The sequence below is a fragment of the Carya illinoinensis genome, chromosome 14, assembly GCF_018687715.1.
Source record: "Carya illinoinensis cultivar Pawnee chromosome 14, C.illinoinensisPawnee_v1, whole genome shotgun sequence".
In the NCBI taxonomy this organism is placed as follows: domain Eukaryota; kingdom Viridiplantae; phylum Streptophyta; class Magnoliopsida; order Fagales; family Juglandaceae; genus Carya; species Carya illinoinensis.
In genome coordinates this window covers 1300093-1322315 of record NC_056765.1, presented here as the reverse complement: position 1 = coordinate 1322315, position 22223 = coordinate 1300093, and the positions used below count along the sequence as shown (strand labels likewise).

At 35.7% G+C, this 22223-nt stretch overlaps 3 protein-coding genes across 6 annotated transcripts in view; 2 read left to right on the top strand and 1 right to left on the bottom strand.

Annotated features, from left to right (window-relative positions):
- The window catches only part of LOC122294514 (putative disease resistance RPP13-like protein 1), a 78373-nt gene that overhangs the window by 44959 nt on the left and 11191 nt on the right, over positions 1-22223 (bottom strand). For all 3 annotated transcript variants that reach the window (XM_043103308.1, XM_043103309.1, XM_043103306.1), the window contains exon 4: positions 3056-3059. The gene's annotated coding sequence lies outside the window, so the exon portion shown is untranslated. The remainder of the gene's footprint in view (positions 1-3055; positions 3060-22223) is intronic.
- Positions 5361-9918, top strand: LOC122294512 (protein FAR1-RELATED SEQUENCE 5-like). Of its 2 annotated transcripts, XM_043103303.1 has the most exons (6): positions 5361-5822; positions 6672-8709; positions 8845-9032; positions 9147-9236; positions 9326-9418; positions 9501-9918. In XM_043103303.1, the coding sequence occupies exons 1-6, from the start codon at positions 5787-5789 to the stop codon at positions 9567-9569; spliced, it is 2514 nt and encodes an 837-aa protein (XP_042959237.1). In that variant the 5' UTR covers positions 5361-5786; the 3' UTR covers positions 9570-9918. The 2 variants fall into 2 exon arrangements, with proteins under 2 accessions (XP_042959237.1, XP_042959236.1); XM_043103302.1 differs by having other exon boundaries at positions 9326-9918.
- LOC122294516 (protein FAR1-RELATED SEQUENCE 2-like) lies at positions 14561-17016 on the top strand. The gene is made up of 2 exons (XM_043103310.1): positions 14561-14960; positions 16367-17016. The coding sequence occupies exon 2, from the start codon at positions 16397-16399 to the stop codon at positions 16955-16957; it is 561 nt and encodes a 186-aa protein (XP_042959244.1). The 5' UTR covers positions 14561-14960; positions 16367-16396; the 3' UTR covers positions 16958-17016.

Sequence of the window (22223 nt, the reverse complement as noted above, 5' to 3'; positions counted from 1 at the left end):
GGGGCAATCTCAATAATTGTTATTCTTTTTAAATAATATTATATACGAAAAATACAATTATTTTTAAATTCAATAATTCAAAAATTCAATCTCAATAATTCAAGACCAACTCATCATCAACATTATTGCCAATCTCTTTAACCCGACAACACTATCTTTTTTGAAAAAGTATAGTTACAACACAATTATGTACTAATCTGTGTATCAATGTGATGTAATTGATCAAAAAGTAAATTTTATTAAAAACAGTATTAATTTAAATTTTAAGAATGAATGAATCAATATTAGTACACAGATTAGTACGCGACTGTACTTGTATATAGCAAAACTGATTTTTTTTACCTGGAATTGTATCCTTTTCCTGCTTTTCTACTTCTGTTTTGTTCTTCTTTTCCTTTATGCATTTGTCTGTTACTCGGCCATTTCTCTGGTCTTTGATATTTGATCATAGATACATAGATTGTGGTTCCAAGTGGACCTCAAAGTCCGGAGGGAAAGAAAGGACATCCTCCACGACATTTTTATCTAAATATATTATGTCACAAAATTAAAAGTTCTAAAAAAAAATTGCGATATTTGAAAATAAGAATTGAATTAGCTTTATCCGAAAGGCCAAATGGAGTACTTGGGACTATGTTTTTAGGATGAAAATGTATTATTTTTTCTATATATATGAAATTATTATTTAGTTTTTCTTTTAGGCTTTTCAAAATGTCCTCAAAATCCATATATCATTTATATATAGAGAACGAAGAAATCTGGATATGTATATGATAATTAAGCTCGAAATGAAGAGAAACGCAAACTTTATAAAGTAATAATCGAGTAGAATAAAACAACTAACTCAATAGGATCAAACTTCATTTTATGAGACCGATAAAAAAGAAAATTTCAATTTATTGTTTCCTTGAGCATAGTTTCAAAAAAAAATATAGATTTTAGAGTGAGATGAGATGATTTTAGATGAGTTTAATAAATTATTATTATTATTATTCTGTGGTTTGAAAAAGTTAAATTAAGATTTAAGAAAATTGAATTATTTATTATATTTTATATAAAAATTTAAAAAATATGTAATGATGAGATTATATAAGATGAGAAGATTTCTATCCAAACAAATGTATTTGATTTGATTTTATTTTTTATTTTATTTTGCAATTCTCTTATATAACTACACCAAGATGACTTTAGCTTGGTGGGTAATTTTTTTTCTAAATTATTTGTTAAAATCACGTTTTTGTCAAGTCAATGTCTAACTTACTTTTTGTTTAAATATTTGCGTGGACATATCAAACGATTCAAAGATAATTTGTGTCCTTGAGAAATTCGAGGAAAGTATGCCTTGTTTCGTGTCTCTCGTTTTATTCAACTTTATTCTCATTGTTTATCTTATTTTTTATTTTTTATTTTATTTTTACTTTGAATGTCATTGAATATTTCGTTGTTGGTGGAGTATATGCTACCATTATTTCAAACAGTAATCTCTTTCGATATTTTAAGAGAATTTCAGATTAAATAAAATAAAATAAGATAAGATAAGAGAGTTAAAAAAATCTTAAATTTATTATAAAAACACTTTCTTAATCTTTAAATAAAAAAAAATCACAAATTCAAAAAGGTGTTGATAGTTGGCATTATAACTGGTGACTATCCGTTGTCGATAGAATGAACGCGGCTAATATTTCAATATTTACAAAGGGGTAGAAAATAATACTTATTTCTCTGTCTTTTATTATTTTATATTAATTAGTGGTGAGTTTTCATAATTTCACAAGTCCCATCAATTCTACCTTGTCTTGATGCAGAGTAGCCATCCAGGAGTTAAAAAATGCTTATCCTGACTCTGATGGGAGAGATGGCAGTCCAGAAAAATACAGTTTTACCACCATTTAATGCGTGCATGGCCCCTTATTAAATAACTAATAAAGAAAATCATCACTTTTGGTGCTAATTGGACCACAAGGCACAAAGTCTTGAGGGCAAGAAGAGTCAAAAGTGTATCACCTAGATGAATCAGCCCCACAACATTTTTATCTCAACCCATTTTTTTCACAACATTAAACAATATCAACGACCCCAATGGGCCTCTTCTTTATTCCCTATCACTATATTAGGTAACAATATTATTGCAAGTGACTTCATAGTATAAAATTAATAACTAAAATTTACTTTAACAATATTAATTATCCAGGAAATGATGCACAATGTGGTATATGAAATTGTAATTTTTTTTTTAAGATAGACTTAATTGTGCCATGCATATCAAATTCTTAATTTGTTAAATTACCACAGGTCACCTAGTCTTAGTTACTACTTTATCATAGCCAAAATTCACCATAGCATTTGCATATTATATATATACTAGGAGTGGACTACGTGCAAGGCACGTTTTCCCTGTATTACTGTAAAAACATTATTCTAAAATATAAATACGAGTGTACAAATGATCTAGTTTCAAACTATTAATTCAAACTGGGAAGACAGTTCATGGGCACTGCAACTAGGTTGCCCATGCCCAACGACAACTTGCCTGAAAGGGTTTTTTTTTTTTTTTTTTTCTTATGAAAAACCATGTTGTTCAAAAACCGAAAGATGCTTGGTGGTCAAAGAAAACCCATAAAAAAAAGTTACATGTTCATGGCTTTTCTTTTGTCTGGAGTACCGAAAAATGAGATTATTCTTTACTTTTTATTCTTTAACCATTTAGTTTCAAAATTCTCCTGGCCCGTCTAGAAATGACGTGTTGCAACCGAAACTGAGTGTTTTTTTTTTCCAACTTGCTGCTGTCTTGTGTCTGAAAGCTTTGCTCCCCCGCTTCACAGGCCTACGCATTATAATAAGCACTTGACATGCACTACGCAAAATCAATTCAAAATTCATCATTCCCTCTTTCACGATGTGCGTTGCTGACCACTTTCATGTCCTAGTTAACTTGACTATCCTTTCATAATTTCCTTATTTAAAAAAATACATTTCAGTTTGTTTAGACTTTAAATTTCGATCAGTTAGAAGTTGTAATTCTTTTTAACTTAATTCAGGAATTAAACACGTTTACATGTCTAACATAATGGTGGGGGGCGCCCTTAGTGGCGGACCCACCCCTGCCATTATCTCTTGTCTAAGATTCCAGGCACAATTCCTGAAATTCCGCCTGGAATCAATGGTCAATAATTTGCTGGCCTCAAGGGACGAGAGGTGTGGGGCCACCTCTCTTGTGTCTTTCCCCATGGCCAGAGAGAGGATCTCTCTGGAGCTCTCTCGCATGGCAGCAGCTTCTCTCCGTCTTAGAAAAATTCTCAGAGAAAAATATTTAGACTGTCGAACATGTGAGTGTGAAGGCCCCGTTTGGTTACACAGATAAGATGAGATGAGATAAGATGTTTTAAATAGTAATAAATAAAATATTGTTATAATATAATTTTTGAATATTAATTTTATATTGGGATTTGAAAAAGTTAGATTGTTTATTATATTTTATATTGGGATTTGAAAAAGGTGTAAGGATGAGTTGGGATGAGATGAAATGAAATTTTTGGTTTTGGCTAACCAAACAAGGCTTTAATACCACAACATACTCCACCATCAAAATGAAGAAGATAAACATTAGCGTGAAAAATCCATAGAACTGTCACACTGGATCTAATCTATTACAACAAGATAATATTGTTTACACTGCGTACTTTGATCTAATATTTTTAACAATAGAAAATGGTTTTCTTGCTTGTTATAAAAATGTTGAAAAAGTAGAAAAACAGTGCGGAAAAGGCACATAAAACATGAAAGACTCTAAATTCTACCGTCTTGGTGCAGAGTAACCGGCCAGAAGTTATAAAATGTTTATCATAAGAGATAATCTACCAACAAAATAATGGGAAACTTTTGAAAACACAAATATTAACATATGGATAGACTCTAATAACATCGGATAATATTTTTATATTCCTCAAGAATTAAATAAATAAATAAATAATAAAAAGCAAACGAGCCGAAGTTGTCTTAATTAAGATGTTTGGTCATTGGTGATGACAATATCCGCCAATTCCTGATTCTCAGTTCTCACAGAGCCAATTCCTGATTCTCAGTTCTCACAGCTTGACTCGCTAATGTTAAAATATTGTTAAAACACTTTTCTCACAGAGGATTAGAATCCGGTTTTTTTTTTTTAAAAAAAAAAAAAAAAATTTCTCAAACATTTTTTTCATTTAAAATATTTTTAAAAATATAAATAAAATTATAAATTTATTAAAAAATTACTATCCTATTCATTAAATTAAAAAAATTACAAATTCATTATAAGTGATGACTATGCCGTTGCCGGCAGAGTGAATGCGGCTAATATTTCAATATTTAGAAAGGGATAGAAAATAAGAAAAATTTTATATATCATATTATTATCTTATTTGTATTCTATTAAATAAGATATAACATATTTATTATTATTAAATAATAATTTATTAATTATTTTTTTATTATTAAATAATAATAAATATACCACACGTATATAATAAAATATAAATAAAATAATAATATAGTATATAATATTAATAAAAAAATAATACCTTATTTTTCTGTCTTTTATTATTTAATCTATCAGTTGGCACATGCTTTAGTCATTCATCATTTGGTGGTGAGCTTTCCTTCCTAATTTCACAAGATCCATCAATTCTACCCTGTCTTAACGCAGAGTAGCCTGTTGCCCCTGTCAGAAGTTGAAAAATTCTTATCCTGACTCTTAATTTGTTAAATTAGCACATGTCAGTTAGTCTTAGTTACAATAATTTACTTAATCAACAACTTACTTTATCATACCCAAAATTCAACATAGCATTTGCATATATATATATATATACTAGGAGCTAGGAGTAGGCTACGTGCAAGGAACGTTTTCCCTGTATTACTGTAAAAAGTGTACAAATAATCTAGTTTGAAACTATGAATTCAAACTGGGCAGACAGCTCATGGGCACTGCAACTAGGTTGCCCATGCCCAACGACAACTTGCCTTATTGCCTTTTAGCCGCTCCATAAAAAAAATTTGTAATACCGTTCAAAAGCTGAACCACTTGTTGTTTATATTTTTTTTTTCTCTTGAAAAACCAAGTTGTTCAAAAACCGAATGATGCTTGGTGGTCAAAGAAAACCCATAAAACAAAAAGTTACATGTTTATGGCTTTTCTTTTGTCTCGAGTACCGAAAAATAAGATTATTATTTACTTTTGATCCTTTAACCTTTTTTTCAAACAGTAGTTCTATACGCAGTCGCCCGATGTAATCGGGATGCAGTCGGCTGACGTGGCGTTGCGCCACGTCAGCCTCCATTTATTAAAAAAAAAAAAAAAAAAAAAAAAAAAAAAAAAAAAAACGAAAAACGAAATACGAATGAAAACCAAAACCGGTGCAGATTGAAAGCATTTCCGAAAGGATAGATTTCCCGCTTCTTCCATTCGCGAGCCCCCCAGAACTGAAAGGAGGAAGAAATCCGATCGGCGTGGGTGCAGAGAGCTGTTGCCGTTGGGTGGGTTGATTTCGGGGTGGTCCGGTCTGCGTTGGAGTGGGTCAAAGGCCTGATCTTGTTTGGGTCAGGTTGGTTTCAGTTGAGATTGGGTCAGATCCGTGGGCCATCTGCTCGGGTCCGGTCCGTGGGCCATCGCTCGGGTCAGCTTCGTGGGTCATCAGCTCGGGTCAGTTGAGTGGGCCATCTGCTCGGGTCAGATTCGAGGGCCAGCAGTTCAGCCCAGCATCTCGGGTCAAGGACGTGGGTGGTCAGTTTCGTGGGTCGGCACCACCATGGCCGCACCACCACGGCCGCACCACCACGGCCAGGTTCTGGTTCTGAGATGGATCCATATCTGCATGCTTCAAAAAAAAAAAAATACAGATTTTCATAATTTGTTTGATATATATGTGGCTCTGTTTTGTGGGATTTGAATGAACATGGTAAATATATATTGTTGAACGTGAATCCATAGAGGACTTTGAAAATGTTGTATGCTAATGTGGTTTGGTTTTGGTCGGGTTTGTGTCGTGTAGGAGGCCAATGATATTGGTTTGATGTTTTTTACGTTGGTTGATGACTACAAAATGTAAAGGTGTGATTCAAGTACAAAACCGTGGCTTTAATATTCGGTTATTGATGGCTTTAATATTTGGTTAATGATTTGAATATATATAAATATTTTTAAAGAAATCTTTGCACCATTATTTATTGGCACTTTTCTGTTGGATATGATTTGGTTTAATGAACTTGTTATGCAACTAGTTGGTTAAAGGAGTTTATGTTACAGATTTTACTTGTTGAACGCCATAAGAGAAGAAATTTTTGAATGGAACAATGCAGATATTTAATCAACCAAGATATAGGTTATTTCATAGGAAAGTTACTAATTCCTCATTGTTTACTTCCACTACCTAAATTATAAACTATTAGCATCAATGTATAGATTTGATTACGTCAAAAGTGGGCTGAATACATCAATCTCTGGTAATGAGTTTAATGAGTTTCTATTGTGGTGAAGCTTACATACAAAATTTTTATTTATTTGATAGTGCCATAAAATGATACCAGATTTATTATTTTGTTATGGTCAATTTTGGTTTTTTTTTTTTTTATTTAGTATGCCATTACCAAGTGTTTTCTCGTAATGTGGAGATAAAAGTGAACAACTTTTACAGGGCATGGGAGAAGGGGAAGAACATGCATTTGATAGACAAGAAGAGAGGGAAACTTCATATGGCAGTCCAGGTGAACGTGAAATCGACGATTGCACTCCAGGTACATCACATGTAGTGCCATCGTCGAAAGGTGATGATATGATTGAGGAGCCAAAGTCGGGCATGGAGTTCAATTCATTTGAAGATTTGTTTAGCTATTATAAGCAGTATGCTAAGAAATGCGGGTTTGGGGTGATGACACAAAGGAGTGAGAGGTCAGAAGATCAAAGTGTCAGATATGTTACTATTGGTTGTGCACGGGGAGGGAAGGCACGGATTAAGACATCCAATGTTGCCAACCCACGTCCGACGGGAAAGACAGACTGCAAGGCAAGGATAAATGCGTTGAGAGTCGATGGAAAGATGCAGTTGACAACAGTCAATAATTCACATAATCATGTTATCAGCCCACAGAAATCTCGCTTCTATCGATGTAACAGAGAAGTGAGTGAGACAGTTAAAAGAGTCCTTGACACCAACGATTTAGCTGGTATCCGACTGAACAAGAGTTACGGATCTCTTGTAGTTGGCGCAGGTGGCTTTGAGAACCTGCCATTTCTGGAAAAGGATTGTCGCAATTACATCGAGAAAGCCCGTCATCTACGACTTGGTGCAGGTGGTGCTGGAGCACTTCGTGATTATTTCTTAAGGATGCAATACAAGAATCATGGATTTTTTGCATTGATGGATTTAGACGATGACGGGAGATTAAAAAATGTTTTTTGGGCAGATCCACGTAGTCGGGCAGCCTATAAGTATTTTGGTGATGTCGTGACATTCGACACCACATACCTGACTAATAGGTATGGGATGCCCTTTGCACCATTTGTTGGTGTAAACCACCACGGGCAGTCGATTCTTTTAGGAGCTGGGTTGATTTCCAGTGAGGACACGGAGACGTTTATATGGCTTTTCCAAACCTGGTTGCAATGTATGGACGGAGTAGCTCCGAAGGCGATTATTACTGATCAAGACAGAGCAATGAAAAATGCAATTGCTATTGTCTTCCCAGAAACTCGACATAGATTTTGCCTATGGCATATACTGAAGAAGGCCCCTGAGAAGCTTGGGGCATATGCTGCATATAAAAGTGGGTTGAAAACCGAGTTGATGAAATGTGTATACGACACACAAACTATTGAGGAGTTTGAAAAATGTTGGTCCGTGTTTATTAATACATACCACTTACATGAGAATGTGTGGTTGAAAAGTTTATATTTGGAGCGTGCGCATTGGGTACCCATTTTTCTAAGAGACCATTTTTGGGCGGGAATGAGTACCACTCAGCGCAGCGAGAGTATGAATGCTTTCTTTGATGGTTATGTCCATTCAAAGACAAACCTGAAAGAGTTTGTCGACCAGTTTGACAATGCGCTAAAAAGGAAAATTGAGAATGAAAATCAAGCAGAGTTTCTTTCCTTTAGTGGCACCATTCCCTGCGTATCTAGATCGCCAATTGAAAAGAAATTTCAGGTGTTGTACACGAACGCAAAATTCAAGGAAGTTCAACAGCAAGTTATCGGTGTGCTTGATTTGGATCCATCTTTACAGACAATGGATGGTGTAATGAAGAGTTATTTGGTAGAAGATGAAGTTCGTATTCATGAGTTCACAAAACAGGTTACATATTTTGTGGATTTTAATGTCGATGACTGCAATGCAAACTGTTCATGTGGTTTATTTCAGATGAGGGGAATACTGTGTAGGCATATTTTGGCTGTATTCAAGACAAATGGTGTAAAATCATTGCCAGATCGGTACATTTTAGACCGATGGCGGAAGGACATCAAGAGAAGATACACGTTAATCCGATCTAGCTACGATGCGCAGGATGAGAGGCCAAATGGTAATAGACAATCAATTCTTCTGAATATGTGTTATGAGATGATAGATTACGCGGTGGAATCTGATAACTTCTTTGAAGATGCCAAGAAGAGGATACATGAGATGACTGGATTATATCGTCAGAACCATCGACCCAATTCTAGCGGCCAAACAGGTTTAATACTTTGTATTTTGTATTATTTTATTATTTTGTATTTTGTATTTACAAAAATGGGTTTACAATTGCTATTTATGATGGATTGACACCAAGTGTCGCTTACTTTTTTTATTATATTTTTGCAATGCAAAGTTTCGGAACCTGGGGTTACAATACTAGATGGGGCTGTAGTTGGTAGCTCACAACAAGTGAAGAGTCCACTTGTTGTTAGAGGAAAAGGAAGACCTCCATCTCTTAGAAGAGCATCCAGGATGGAGACAGAAATGCGGAAGATTAAAGCCAAACAGAAGAAAGCACAAGTGGGTGGAAAACGAAAACAGGTGCATGTTTTAGCAAGCTTTAATAAAAACTGGTCTATAGGGATTTGGTGTCATTATGATAAAGGTTCACTTATTTCTAATGACGTTAAAATTAACTATTTACTCCACTTTTAGCGAGATGACAATCATACAGTAGCTATGGGCACATATAGGAATTTATTTGGGCCATCAGAAGCAGATATAACCAATGATGGACAATTTACGGTATATTTTTAGATATAAGCTCTTTTGGCATATTTTTTGAAGGAGGTCAATAGGTGTCATTGTGATAAAATTCACTTATTGTTTAACAGGTCATGGACAGTAGTGGGACCACGCAAAGTGTTCAGCCTATGTTTTTTGGTAGTCAAGAAAGTGTTCATCCTATGGTTGGTAGTCAAGAAAGTGTAAGATTTCTCACTTATCTAGGCCATTTTTGTAATATTATTTATTATTTGATAAAGATTTGTTTATTTGGATTAATCATAGATTTTTTATGATTGGATGACACACAACCAAAGCTCCCTGGGTGGAGATGGGTCAGGAGCATTGATGTAATGATTTTGTATAATTCACAAAAGCATTGTATTTACAAGGAGGAGAGCTGGTGCATGTTTTGTACACCACAAGATGTGGTGTATTTTTCCCCTTTATGAACTTATTTGGGCAAGTTGGCTGTAATTTGTATATTTTGTATTTTGTATATGTAAATGACATCTGAGAATTTGTTCGTCAGAAAGGAGGAGGCAAGCTGAAAAATGTGTGATGTCAGATTCGGATGTATATACATAGATCACATTTTGAATTTGTGTTTTCTAGTCGGACATGATTTGATGCCAAAAGACTATAAGGGGTTATTTTTTTGTTGATGTGATCAAACGGTATAAAACGGATTCTTCACGTCTTTTGACTTGGTGCAACGTATTGTAGTTAGTGTATCCAACAGGTGCAAGAAATAACAACCAAATCTTTGTTAGGTGATGCCCAGTTCCAGTTGTGGTCAAAAGCCGATTGGGCAGGATTTGTCTTATACTCGTTGGTCTATTAGGAGTTGTCTTATATGGATTGGTCTATTTTCAGTGTAATAAGCTCTTGAGGTGTAATGAGAAGCCAAAGGCATATTTTTCGTAGTTTCTTGTAATCTTGTGTTGCTATTTGATATTGAATACTAAGTATTCAATTGAGGTCAAAAGTTGGTATCCAATAATTCACTGCCTCATGGGTAATGGATTTTGCAATATGCTGATTCGAAAGAAACCCAAATAGGCATGCTAAGAATACTGGGACCACATAAAGAAATGGTCTATATACAATCAATTGAGGTTAAAGTCATTACAAAATTCACCTAAAATTTCAAATACATACACAAGTCCCAGGAAATTGGAAAAGAAATTGGCTAATACATACAAAAGTCCCAGGAAATTGGCTACAAATTTTAAATACATACAAAAGTCCCAGGATGAAGAAATTACATATGACACATCTAATACATTAACTAATCAAAGTGTCAAATACATCAAAAGGGGTTGAGTTACATGAGCTGAAGCATTGGCCGAGAGACATTACAACCACTGAAGATGGCAAAAAATACAGCACAAACTATTACAAAAAAAAGCCATGAGCCTTTTAATACTTTCAACGCTCCCTTGTACTTCTTCTCCAATGCGGTAAATTTGGCTTCCTCCATACGCAGCGTGTCATGAAGTACCCTTTCGTGTCTCCGTTCAGCTAACTCCAACGTCATCTTACAGCAAGTGTTTTGCTCACTTTGAAGATCAATCCACTCAAAAAAGCCACATTGTTTATTCATCTTATAGTTTGGACAATTGAAAAATCTTCTACCAAAAGATTTTGCTTTTCCCGAAATCCGTAGTTTCGCTTGGGAGCCACAATAGCAAAGTGGTCTCTCCAAGCTTGACCCGGAATGAGAAGCAGAACTCATTTTCTATCATAATATTGAAGTAAAAATAGCCCCCAGTCAAGAGTATATATTAAACAGTGTATATATGCATGGGAGAAGAAATATACACATGAGGATATGGCATAATATTTTGCAAAGAGATAAATTGTCTAACAGAAATATGTATATAAGATGTTGCAATTGGGTGATAATTTTAGACAAACAGGAGGATATGGCATATTATCCTGCAATGAAGATATATAGTAACTGATATTTCCATAAGTCTAAACAGAAAATAATATATTCAATTGAGCATCTGTTACACCAACATGTCAGAAAATACACAATATATAGTAGCACCATTCTCAATTTAATGTGCTCATAAACCCATCCACTTCAGTTCACAAAAAAACACCACATTCTAATTACCCACCAACTTAACCAAAGTGTCACAATAGACCAACATATTATAAGCACTTCAACGCCTCTACAGGGCAATTCAATCCCACAAAGCAATGTATATAAGATGTTGCAATTGGGTGATAATTTTAGACAAACGGGAGGATATGCAATGTCGATATATAGTAACTGATATTTCCATAAGTCTAAACACAAAATAATATATAACATTGAGCATCTGTTACACCAACATATATGGCACCCAATTTAATGTGCTCATAAACCCATACACTTCAGCCAGTTCGACAATGCACCACATACCAATTTGGGCCAACTTAACCAAAGTTTCACAATATACCAAATAATCATAGCACATAAACTCAAATTCACAAACTAAAAACAGAAATCAGATTTAATGCATCTACTGGGCAATTCAATAACACAAGATGAACAAAAATATATATAAAAATTATAGATCTAGTAACTGAACAAGACTCATTATACGCAGAAAAATTAAAGAAGCATACAGTATTATGATGAACTAGTGGACAGAGAAATCTTACCTTAATGCGAACAGACCGAACAGAAATGAATTTAGGGTTTCCACTTCTGAGGGGTGAATCGAGAGAGAAGCAGAGAGGGAGGGAAACGTGAATCCATACCAACAGATTCCAGTTCGACAACCAACAAAAATAAATGACAACCAAACAAAAACGAAAAATTGTAAGCAGAGGGATTTAGGGTTCGGAGTTCTCGGGATGAATCGAGAGGGAGTTTTGAGGGAGGAATCGAGAGAGAACCAGACCAATCGCAGAGAGTGAGAGAGGGAATCGAAAGTGCTTCGAGAGAGGAGAAGCAGTCTAGGATTCGAGAGATCTAGGGTTCCAATCGCAGAGGAGAACCAACCAGAAAAGCCATCTCCAGATCTAGGGTTCCAATCGCAGAGGAGAACCAGCCTGAGTGGGCCATCTCTAGATCTAGGGTTCCAATCGCAGAGGAGAACCAACCAGAAAAGCCATCTCTAGATCTAGGGTTCCAATCGCAGAGGAGAACCAACTAGAAACTGGTTCGAGAGGATCTAGGGTTCCAATCGCAGAGGAGAACCAACCAGAAAAGCCATCTCTAGATCTAGGGTTCCAATCGCAGAGAGGGAGAGAGGGTCTCGACCAGAAACTGGTTCGAGAGGATCTAGGGTTCCAATCGTAGAGAGGGAGAGAGGGTCTCGGGATGATCTAGGGTTCGAGACGATTTGGGGTTCCAATCGCAGAGAGGGAGGGTCGAAGAGAGGGAGAGAGGGTCTCGTGATGATCTAGGGTTCGATGCGATTTTGGGGTTCCAATCGCAGAGAGGGAGAGAGGGTTTCGAAAGTGGTTCGAGCTCGGGTCAGTAGAGAGTGAGAGAGACTTAGGGTTCCAAAACGGTGAGTTCTGTTTACAATCAAAACGGTGAGTTTTGATTTCACATCCACGTCAGCAGCCGACTGCACGCCGTTTACACCAGGCGACTGCACTCAGCATTTTTCGTAACATAATGATGGGGGAGCCCTCGGTGGGCGGGCCCTTGCCGTTATCTCTTGTCTAAGATTGCAGGCGCAACTCCGGGAATTGCGCCTGGAATCTATGCTCAATTTGCTGGCCTCAAGGGACGAGAGGTGTGGGGCACCTCTCTTGTGTCTTACCCCCTGGCAGACAGAAGAACTCTCTCTGAAGTCTGAAGCTCTCTCGCATGGCAGCAGCTTCTTCTCAGTTTAAAAAAATTCTATCGAGAGAGAAAAACATTTAGCTGTAGAACATGTGAGTGATACTTTGATTTTCTATCATGTAGCACGCTCTACCATTGAAGTGAAGATGAATATTAGCGTGAAGAATCCGTAGAAATGTCACACTGGATCTAAGCTCTCATAACGAGATAATATCGATTACGCTGCGTACTCTGATATAATATTTCCGACAACAGAAAATGGTTTTCTTGCTTGTTATAAAAATGTTGAAAAAGTAGAAAAACAGTGCAGAAAAGCCATATCAACCATGAAAGACTTTTTGAATTCCACCCTATCTTGATGCAGAGTAGCGAGCCAGAAAGTTACAAAATGAATTCCCCCAACCCTGTTGCAATGTTCAGTCATTGTCTTTTTCTGCTTTCATTGCCTGTCTCCACCGAGTAGAGCCAACTATTATTCTCAATTCTCACAATTTGACTGGCTAATGTTAAAATATTATTAAAATGTAAATTTTTAATATTATTCATATTCTGGGTGATGCTACTATTCTCACAGGAGATTATATTCATTAGAATCCGGTAAATTTTTTTTTAAAACAATTTTTAAAACACTTGAAACATTTTAAAAAATATAAAATAAATCATAAATTTATTAAAAAATAATTTTTAAATTATTAAATAAACAAAAAATTACTAATTGTATTATAGTTGACATTATAACTAGTGACTTATCCCGTTGTCGGTAGAGTGAACGCGGTTAATAATTCAATATTTACAAAGGGGTAGAAAATAATAGCTTATTATTTCTGTGCTTTTTATTATTTTATCTGTCAGATGCCACATGCTCTGATCATTGATCATTTTATGGATTGGTGGTGAGCTTTGATAAGCTCACAAGACCCATCAATTCTACCCTGTCTTGAAGACTGTTGAAGTTGCAAAATGCTTGTCCTGATTAGATGGCCTACCACTGGACATTGCTTTTGAAAAAGAGAGAGATCGCAACCCATAAAAATACATTTTATCACCATTCACCATTCACCATTTAATGCGTGCATGCCCCTTGTTAAATATCTCATAAAGGAACTCATCCCTTTCGGTGCTAAGTGGACCACAAAGTCGAAATGGAACCAAGAGTGAAAAGTGTCTTAACAAATTTTATTTTTTTTTTGCAAGAAGTGAATGACCTCGTGAGATGCCATTTTGTCGATCAACGCTCCAATTAAGGGAGGCAAAGAGCAATGCAACTCCAACTTCAACCGTATCATGTTTTCTTGGGCGAAAGAACTGGTCCATGTAGTCATAAGAGGTGGGTTGCAGTTCACACTTAAAAAATAATATGCATTCCATCAATTTTACAGTGAAGATGACTTTTGAATAAATAAATAAAAAGATAAAACTGACACATTTTCAAATACTCTCTTCTCAATATTTATAGAGCAGAGAAAATACAATTCTTCTACACTCAATCGGCAAATGTAAACAGGGTGCAGTCGGCTGACGTTGTGTCAGTCCACGTCAGCCGAAAAAAAAAAAAAAAAAAAACGAAGTTCAATGCGGAAAAACCATGAAAACCTTGTTTCCCGCTTCTGGTGTGCGACTGAGAACGAAGAGAAGAACTGAAGCTCTCATTTACTCGGCCGATTGTTCAGTCCGTTGTCGTGGGTGCAGATCGTTTCTCGCTGGGTTGGGCATCTGGTTTGGGTGAGTTAGCTTCAGGCCGGTCTGCGTTGGGTGGGTTAAGTTCGGGCCGGTCTGCGTTGGGTGGGCTGAGTTTGGGTCAGATCCGTGGGCCATCACCTCGGGTCAGATTCGTGGGCCAGCTTTTCGGGTCAACGACAGTGGGTCAGCGACGTGGGTTGGCATTTCGTGGGTGGGTCTACGTTTCGTGGGTCATCTTCGCACTTCACCGTCGGCACCACCACGGCCAGGTCCTGGTTCCACCATCGATCTATCTGATTTTGCTTCAATAAATGTTTTATTTGCATGATATATAATTTGATATATATGTGCTCGGTTTCGTTGCATTTGCATGAACATGGTAATATTTAGACGTGGCTCTGTTTCGTGGCATTTGCATGAACATGGTAAAGTGAGAATGTTGTTTGTTTGAAAATGTTGTTTACAGTTGTGGTAGGTTTTTGGTCTGGTTTATTTCATGTAACAAGCTGATGCTAACTAAGGTTATAGAGACTTTTAGAAGAAAAGGAAACAAAAACAAAAGCTCACTTGGGAGTGTTTACAAAGATATTAATAACACCACAAGTGGTATGGTGTTACTGCAAGTTCAATGCTATATTATAGCACTGATGGAATGGCAATCTTATATTAATTTAGTTGTGTGGCATGAAGATAACCCAATAGGCTGGAATGGAGGTACATAATATTGTTCCTGAACAAATCCAAATTTATTTATTTTTAATTCTGTTGACTGAATAAAAATAAAATCAATGAAGAGCATCTAAAATTAGAAACTTTTATAATCATATATTGCTGCAAAAAGTTCCTCAGCTGCAGGTTAATTGTGTCAATCAACTTGATTCCTTATTTCTCATTTTGGTAAATGAGAAAGTGTTTTAGTTGCACTATATAGAAGAGTTTGGTGTTTCGGATTGGCATATTATTGGATCTATGAATTGGGAAACCTTTTCCTTGGATTGCCATATGATTGGATCTTTTGCTAAAGAAGAGTTTGAATGGAATGACTGTATTGCATAATGCTTATGGTTGATTGGAGTTTAAATCCGTTCCATAAGTCTACGACACAGTTGCAAAGAAATATTATTATATATTGACCATGCAAATGGTCCCGGCATTATGAAGTCCCCTTAGAATCTGGCTCAAAGTTCATATTTACCTTTTTGAGATAGGTTTTTATGATGATAATTGTTGGCATTTGTGTTTCACACATAAGGGGAAAAAATGACTAATATCATGAAAATTGAGTATTTGATGTATTGTTTTTAGTTGCTCATATTTTTTTCCTTTAAATTGAAAAAGAAAATAAAATCATGGCTTCCAACATTCAAGTTTTAACTCAAATGAGAAAAGGTGTGGAAAGATTAGTATATAATGTTATCATTTTATTGCACTTCAACTACTTCACTCTGATTTAAGCTATAAAATTAACAAATAAACAGGTTAATGAACCAAGCTAGCATACTTTATTTGATGAAATTAGATATTCCTATAAATGGAAACCAGATTTTTTCTTCCCTTTATTTTTAGCAATAAAAATAAATGGAAACCTAATGCAACTCAATTATTTAGTTCTTGCAGTTTAGTTCTAAATTTTAAATAACTTATATTATTTATTTGTTTTTTTAATAATGTTCAGCAAAACGCAAGTTATCCATTTCAACCTGGGATGGGACCGGCAAGGCCATTTATCACTACTAGCTCTGCGAGCAGCGCAAGATTTGATGAAGAAGATAGAACCGATTGTTTGGAAATTGAAGCAGCATGTACTGCAGATAGAGTTGATGAAGAATTTCGGTTTGATAGAGCAGATGATGTTGTAACTCAACCTGTTTCCCCCGGTATACCACATGTAGTCACATCGTCGGATGGGGGTGATGATATCATTGAGGAGCCAAAGTCAGGGATGGAGTTCAATACGTTTGAAGAACTGTTGAGCTATTATAAGCAGTATGCAAAAAGATGTGGGTTTGGGGTGATGACACAAAGGAGTGAGAGGACTGATGATCAAAGTGTCAGATATGTCACCATTGGTTGTGCACGGGGAGGGAAGGCCCGGATTAAGAGTTCCAATCCGGCAAACCCACGTCCGACGGGCAAGACGGACTGTAAGGCCCGGATTAATGCACTAAGAATTGAGGGAAAGATGCGGTTGACAACAGTGAATAACGCACATAACCATGTAATCTGTAACAGCCCGCTAGAAATTCAATTGTGGAATTTCTTTTGACTTTAATAACCTCGTGAAAACTCCGTAAGTTTACACGAATCGACTAATCGCATAGGTTTTAGCCTATCAACATAGTTAGTGTTATCACTCACTATGGTGCCAGAAATGCGATTTTAATTATTTGAGATAGTTAGAAGTGTCAAAATACATTATAGTCTACACCACTAGGCTTAATTGAATATTTAAAATTTTTCAGTATTAAGTTTATTACGTTTATTTTTGGAGTGAATAGTAACCTCGGTAAACGTACTAAGCGCAGTGTTTTCAAAATCACAGTGTGTAATGTCCAAATTAGGTTAGCGAAATTTTATTTGGACACATGGAAAGATTTTAGCCACCTTACTCTTCCAAGTCTACTCCACATTTGGAAAATATCTTAAACTGATTTTTGTAGATATTATTGGATAGAATATTTTGAGATAATCTTTTATAGATATTTTGGGTAGGAGAAAACTACACTCAACTCTCAACTCCAGCCTTATCATCTTCCTTATCTCGTCCATAAGTATCTCCAGCCATCACCCACGAACTTATCTTCATTTACACGTTCCTTTAAAAGAATATCAAACACTTTCTCTCGGACAGCTTTTAGGAGTTCTTTTGCACGCCCATTTCAAAGCTTTTGTAAGTGTTTTATCATAAAGTTTCCTTCATATAAGTTGTTCAGTTTTGAGTCTAGTTTACATAGATATCTTATTTGTCCCATTTGAAGATAATTTGGTCAGTCAAATATTATGTAAACTATAGAAAGGTCATTCTAGGAGATAAACTGGAGAATATGTTATAGTTTGGAGTTTTTGACCAAGCTAATGGATAGATATTGGTCCGAAATTTTTATGGAGTATTTTTAACATGTATATATGACTATTGGTTGAGTATTTTTACATGATTAAAGGTTTTGATGAAAGATTTTCTTAGATTTAGAAACTTAGAAACTGGAAGAAGAAAAACAGTTTCTGTTTTGAGAAAGTTTAACTCTTTGGTGGTCTAAACCTATTCTAATGACTTTGATAATTTTATTGGAGGATCCTAAGCATCTTATATAAATGTTATATTATTATTTTGAAGATATTTGATGTTAGTTTCAAAGATATGAAATTTTATGCAAAGAGATATTCAGATAAGCCAAAGTGTGGATGTTCTTGGCTAAATTTATGTTTTGGTTAATTTCTAACCATGTGATCTTGACTTAGAAGCTTATATATGTTTTAGGACATCTTTTTAAACCATGTGATGGTTTGGTTTGAAGATCACATCTTTATAAGTCATAGATCAAAAGGTTAATCAAAACAAGTTAGAAACAAAAATCAATGGAAATAGCATATGGGAATTTCGGCCCTATGGAGTTTTAACAGTTGTGATTAGTTTTAAATTTTTCTAAAGTGATATTTGAGTTGAGGATAAAATTTATATGAGGCATGTAAATTTTGGTAACTTTTGGAGTTAGTATGCAAAATCCTTAAGTTATGGGTAAAACGGTCATTTTCCTACATGTAGAGAGTAAAATGGAAATTTTACTCTTTAAGTTAGTATTTTTCCATATTTCAAATTATTAGTGATTTAGTGCTAACTTTTAGAATCACTAATTACAGTTTCTCGTTATCGCACTTGAGGTTTTATAAGAAATGCGGAAATCGAGGTAAGTTAGCTTTTAACTTACTAGCAGTCTACTGTGTATGTGTGCTAAGTAAAAGAACTACAGTGTATGTATGTATGTTATCATATATGTCATGCCATGCCAAATTATCACGTAATTGTATATTATACAGAATTTATTCTGTCATCAATTTTTATCTGTTACATACTTTATTCTGTCATGTATTACTGTACATTACAAGTATGTCATGTTAAATGTGTTGTCTATTATATGTTATGCCATGTTACGAAATGTTTCTATCTCAAGTTGGTAATGTGTTTCAAGTTATGTTCAAATCACGTTATGTTACGTCAGGGCTTCAGTCCTTTCGTATTCCAGTCACGTTTCATCTTGAGTACATTCAGTTTGTGTAGAATACATGGGGCCACAACAATTATGGAGTATGTATTTAACTGCATTGTGGTGTGTAGAATACATGGGGCCACAACAACTGTGGAGTATGTATTTTTCATGTTAAGTCAAGTTTGCGTAGAATACATGGGGTCACAACAACTGTGGAGTATGTATTTACACGTAGAATACATGGGGCCACAACAACTGTGGAGTATGTATTTTTCATGTTAATTCAAGTTTCAGAGCAAGTTCATGCTAAGTCAAGTTTCAGATCAAGTTCATGTCAAGTCAAGTTCAGTTCATGTTTCAATTTAAGTTATGCCAATTATGTTATGTTGTACGCAAAGTTATGCTTTAATTACTTATGAATTTGATTATGCATTTATGCTTTTACTGTCATCCATGCATCATTAGCCTGTGTGGAAGTTTTTGTTAACTTGCTGAGATTTGTAATCAAATCTCACTGCGGTAGTCCCAATACCATTCCCTCCGAATGGTAGATCTTGTTACAGGACCTGAAGGAGGATCAGGAGCTGACCAATTAGACACAGTCGACTGAACGACGGTGCGTCATTAAATGTTAATATAGTAGTTAAATTACTACTTGTACGATGGAGTTGCATCTCCAGTACTTTTGGATCATAACTATTTTGGACTAGTGCTGTGATCTTAGTTATTCAATGGATCTTTATATATGAAGTATGTTTTAAGTATTTGGGATATTTTCATTTTGGTGCATAGTATTGCTAAAGAAAAAAAAAATTATCCACTGCGAATATTGCATAATGTTAGATGCATGTTAGGAATATTGCATTTTATATGTCATGAACGGGGGTAGGTAACCTTATGTTGCATGTCTCGACGCTTCAAATGTCCATTCGATCCCAAACGGAATTTGGGGGCGTCACATAATCAGCCCACAGAAATCCCGCTTCTTTCGATGTAATAGAGAAGTCATTGAGACCGTTAAAAGAGTCCTAGACACAAATGACTTAGCTGGCATCCGAATGAACAAGAGTTACGGATCTCTTGTGGTTGGCGCAGGTGGCTTGGAGAATCTCTCATTTTTAGAAAAGGATTGTCGCAATTACATTGACAAAGCCCGACATCGGCGACTTGGTGCAGGTGGAGCTGGAGCACTTCGTGATTATTTTATGAGGATGCAGTTTAAGAATAACGACTTTTTTGCATTGATGGATTTAGACGATGACGGACGGTTAAAAAATGTTTTTTGGGCCGATCCATGTAGTCGGGCAGCCTATAAGTATTTTGGTGATGTCGTGACATTCGACACCACATATCTGACTAATAGGTATGGGATGCCTTTTGCACCATTTGTTGGTGTAAACCATCACGGGCAGTCTATTATTTTGGGAGCTGGATTGATTTCCAGTGAGGACACGGCGACATTTACATGGCTGTTCCAAACCTGGTTGCAGTGTATGGATGGAATAGTTCCGAAGGCTATTATTACTGATCAAGACAGAGCAATGAAAAATGCAATTGCTATTGTCTTTCCAGGAGCTTGACATAGATTTTGCCTATGGCATATACTTAAGAAAGTCCCCGAGAAGCTTGGATCATATGCTACATACCGACTTGGGATGAAAACTGAGCTGATGAAATGTGTGTACGACACACAGACGATTGAGGAGTTTGAAAATTGTTGGGCTGGGTTTATTAATACATACGACTTATATGAGAATGCATGGTTGACAAGTTTATACATTGAGCGTGAGCATTGGGTACTGGTTTTCCTGAAAGAGCACTTTTGGGCTGGAATGAGTACAACCCAGCGCAGCGAGAGTATGAATGCATTTTTTGACGGTTATGTCCATTCAAAGACAAACTTGAAAGAGTTTGTCGACCAGTTTGACAATGCATTGAAGAAAAAAAATTGAAAATGAAAATTAGGCGGAATTTCAGTCATTCAGCGGCACCATTCCCTGCGTATCTAGATCTCCAATTGAAAAGAAATTTCAAGAGCTGTACACCAACTATAAATTTAAGGAAGTCCAACAACAAGTAATAGGTCTGATTGATTTGGAAATATCTCTACAGACATCTGATGGTGTAAAGAGGAGGTACTTGGTAGAAGATAAAGTTCGTATTCAGTAGTTCACAAAACAGGTTACATATTCAGTGGATTTTAATGTGGATCACTACAATGCAAAGTGTTCATGTGGGTTATTTCAGATGAGAGGGATACTGTGTAGACATATTTTGGCTGCATTCAAAGCTAATGGTATAAAGTCATTGCCAAACCAGTACATTTTAGACCGATGAAGGAAAGACATCAAGAGAAGGTACACGTTAATCCGAAGTAGCTACGATGTAGGGGATCAGATCACAAATGGTAATAGACACACAATCCTTTTGAATTTGTGTTATGAGATGATAGATTATGCGATGGATTCAGAAGAGCAATTTGAAGATGCAAAGAAAATGATAAATGAGATGACTGTTATATATCGTCAGAACCAGCGCCCCTTATCTAGTACCCAAACATGTTCGAAGTCAACGCACCTGTTTCTTGTGTATTTTAGAGTTTGTGTATTTTGTGTATTTTGGTCACAATTTCTATAATTATATTTTGTCCTATTTAACATCTCCTTACCATAAAAAGGGATGGAATCTGCTTTTACGACAAGTGATACTGCAGTTGGTGGGTCCCAACAAGTCAAGAGTCCACTTATTGTCAGAGGGAAAGGAAGACCCCCATCTCTTAGAAGAGCATCTAGGATGGAGATAGACATTCAGAAGCTTAAAGCCAAACAAAAGAAAACACAAGTTGGAGGAAAACGCAAACAGGTGCGTATAATTGTATTTTCTAGGCAAAGATTAATCGTAATAACTTTTTGGCTTCATACGTGGTTTAGAAATGGCAATTTGGAACTTTTATTCACGTCGATGTTTTTTTGATTAATTGTTAGCAAGAAGAAAGGGATACAGAATCCATGGGCACGCCCATGACTTTATTTGATGATAGAGATACAGCAGCCATGCTCACTCAAATGAATTTATTTGGGCCATCAGAAATAGACCTCACCCATCCTATTCAAGTGCAGGTAGTAGAAAAACGTTTTTTTCTACTAGTTTAATGGTTTATTAAAATTTGTAAGGGGAAATACCAATACACAAATGTTTCACCATTTATCAAATCCCAATATGCATAAACAGAGAGATCTACAAATGTTTCTGTTTTATCAAACCCCAATAAACAAAAACAATTTCTTTAAGGGGAAATACCAATACACAAGTGTTTCTGTTTTATCA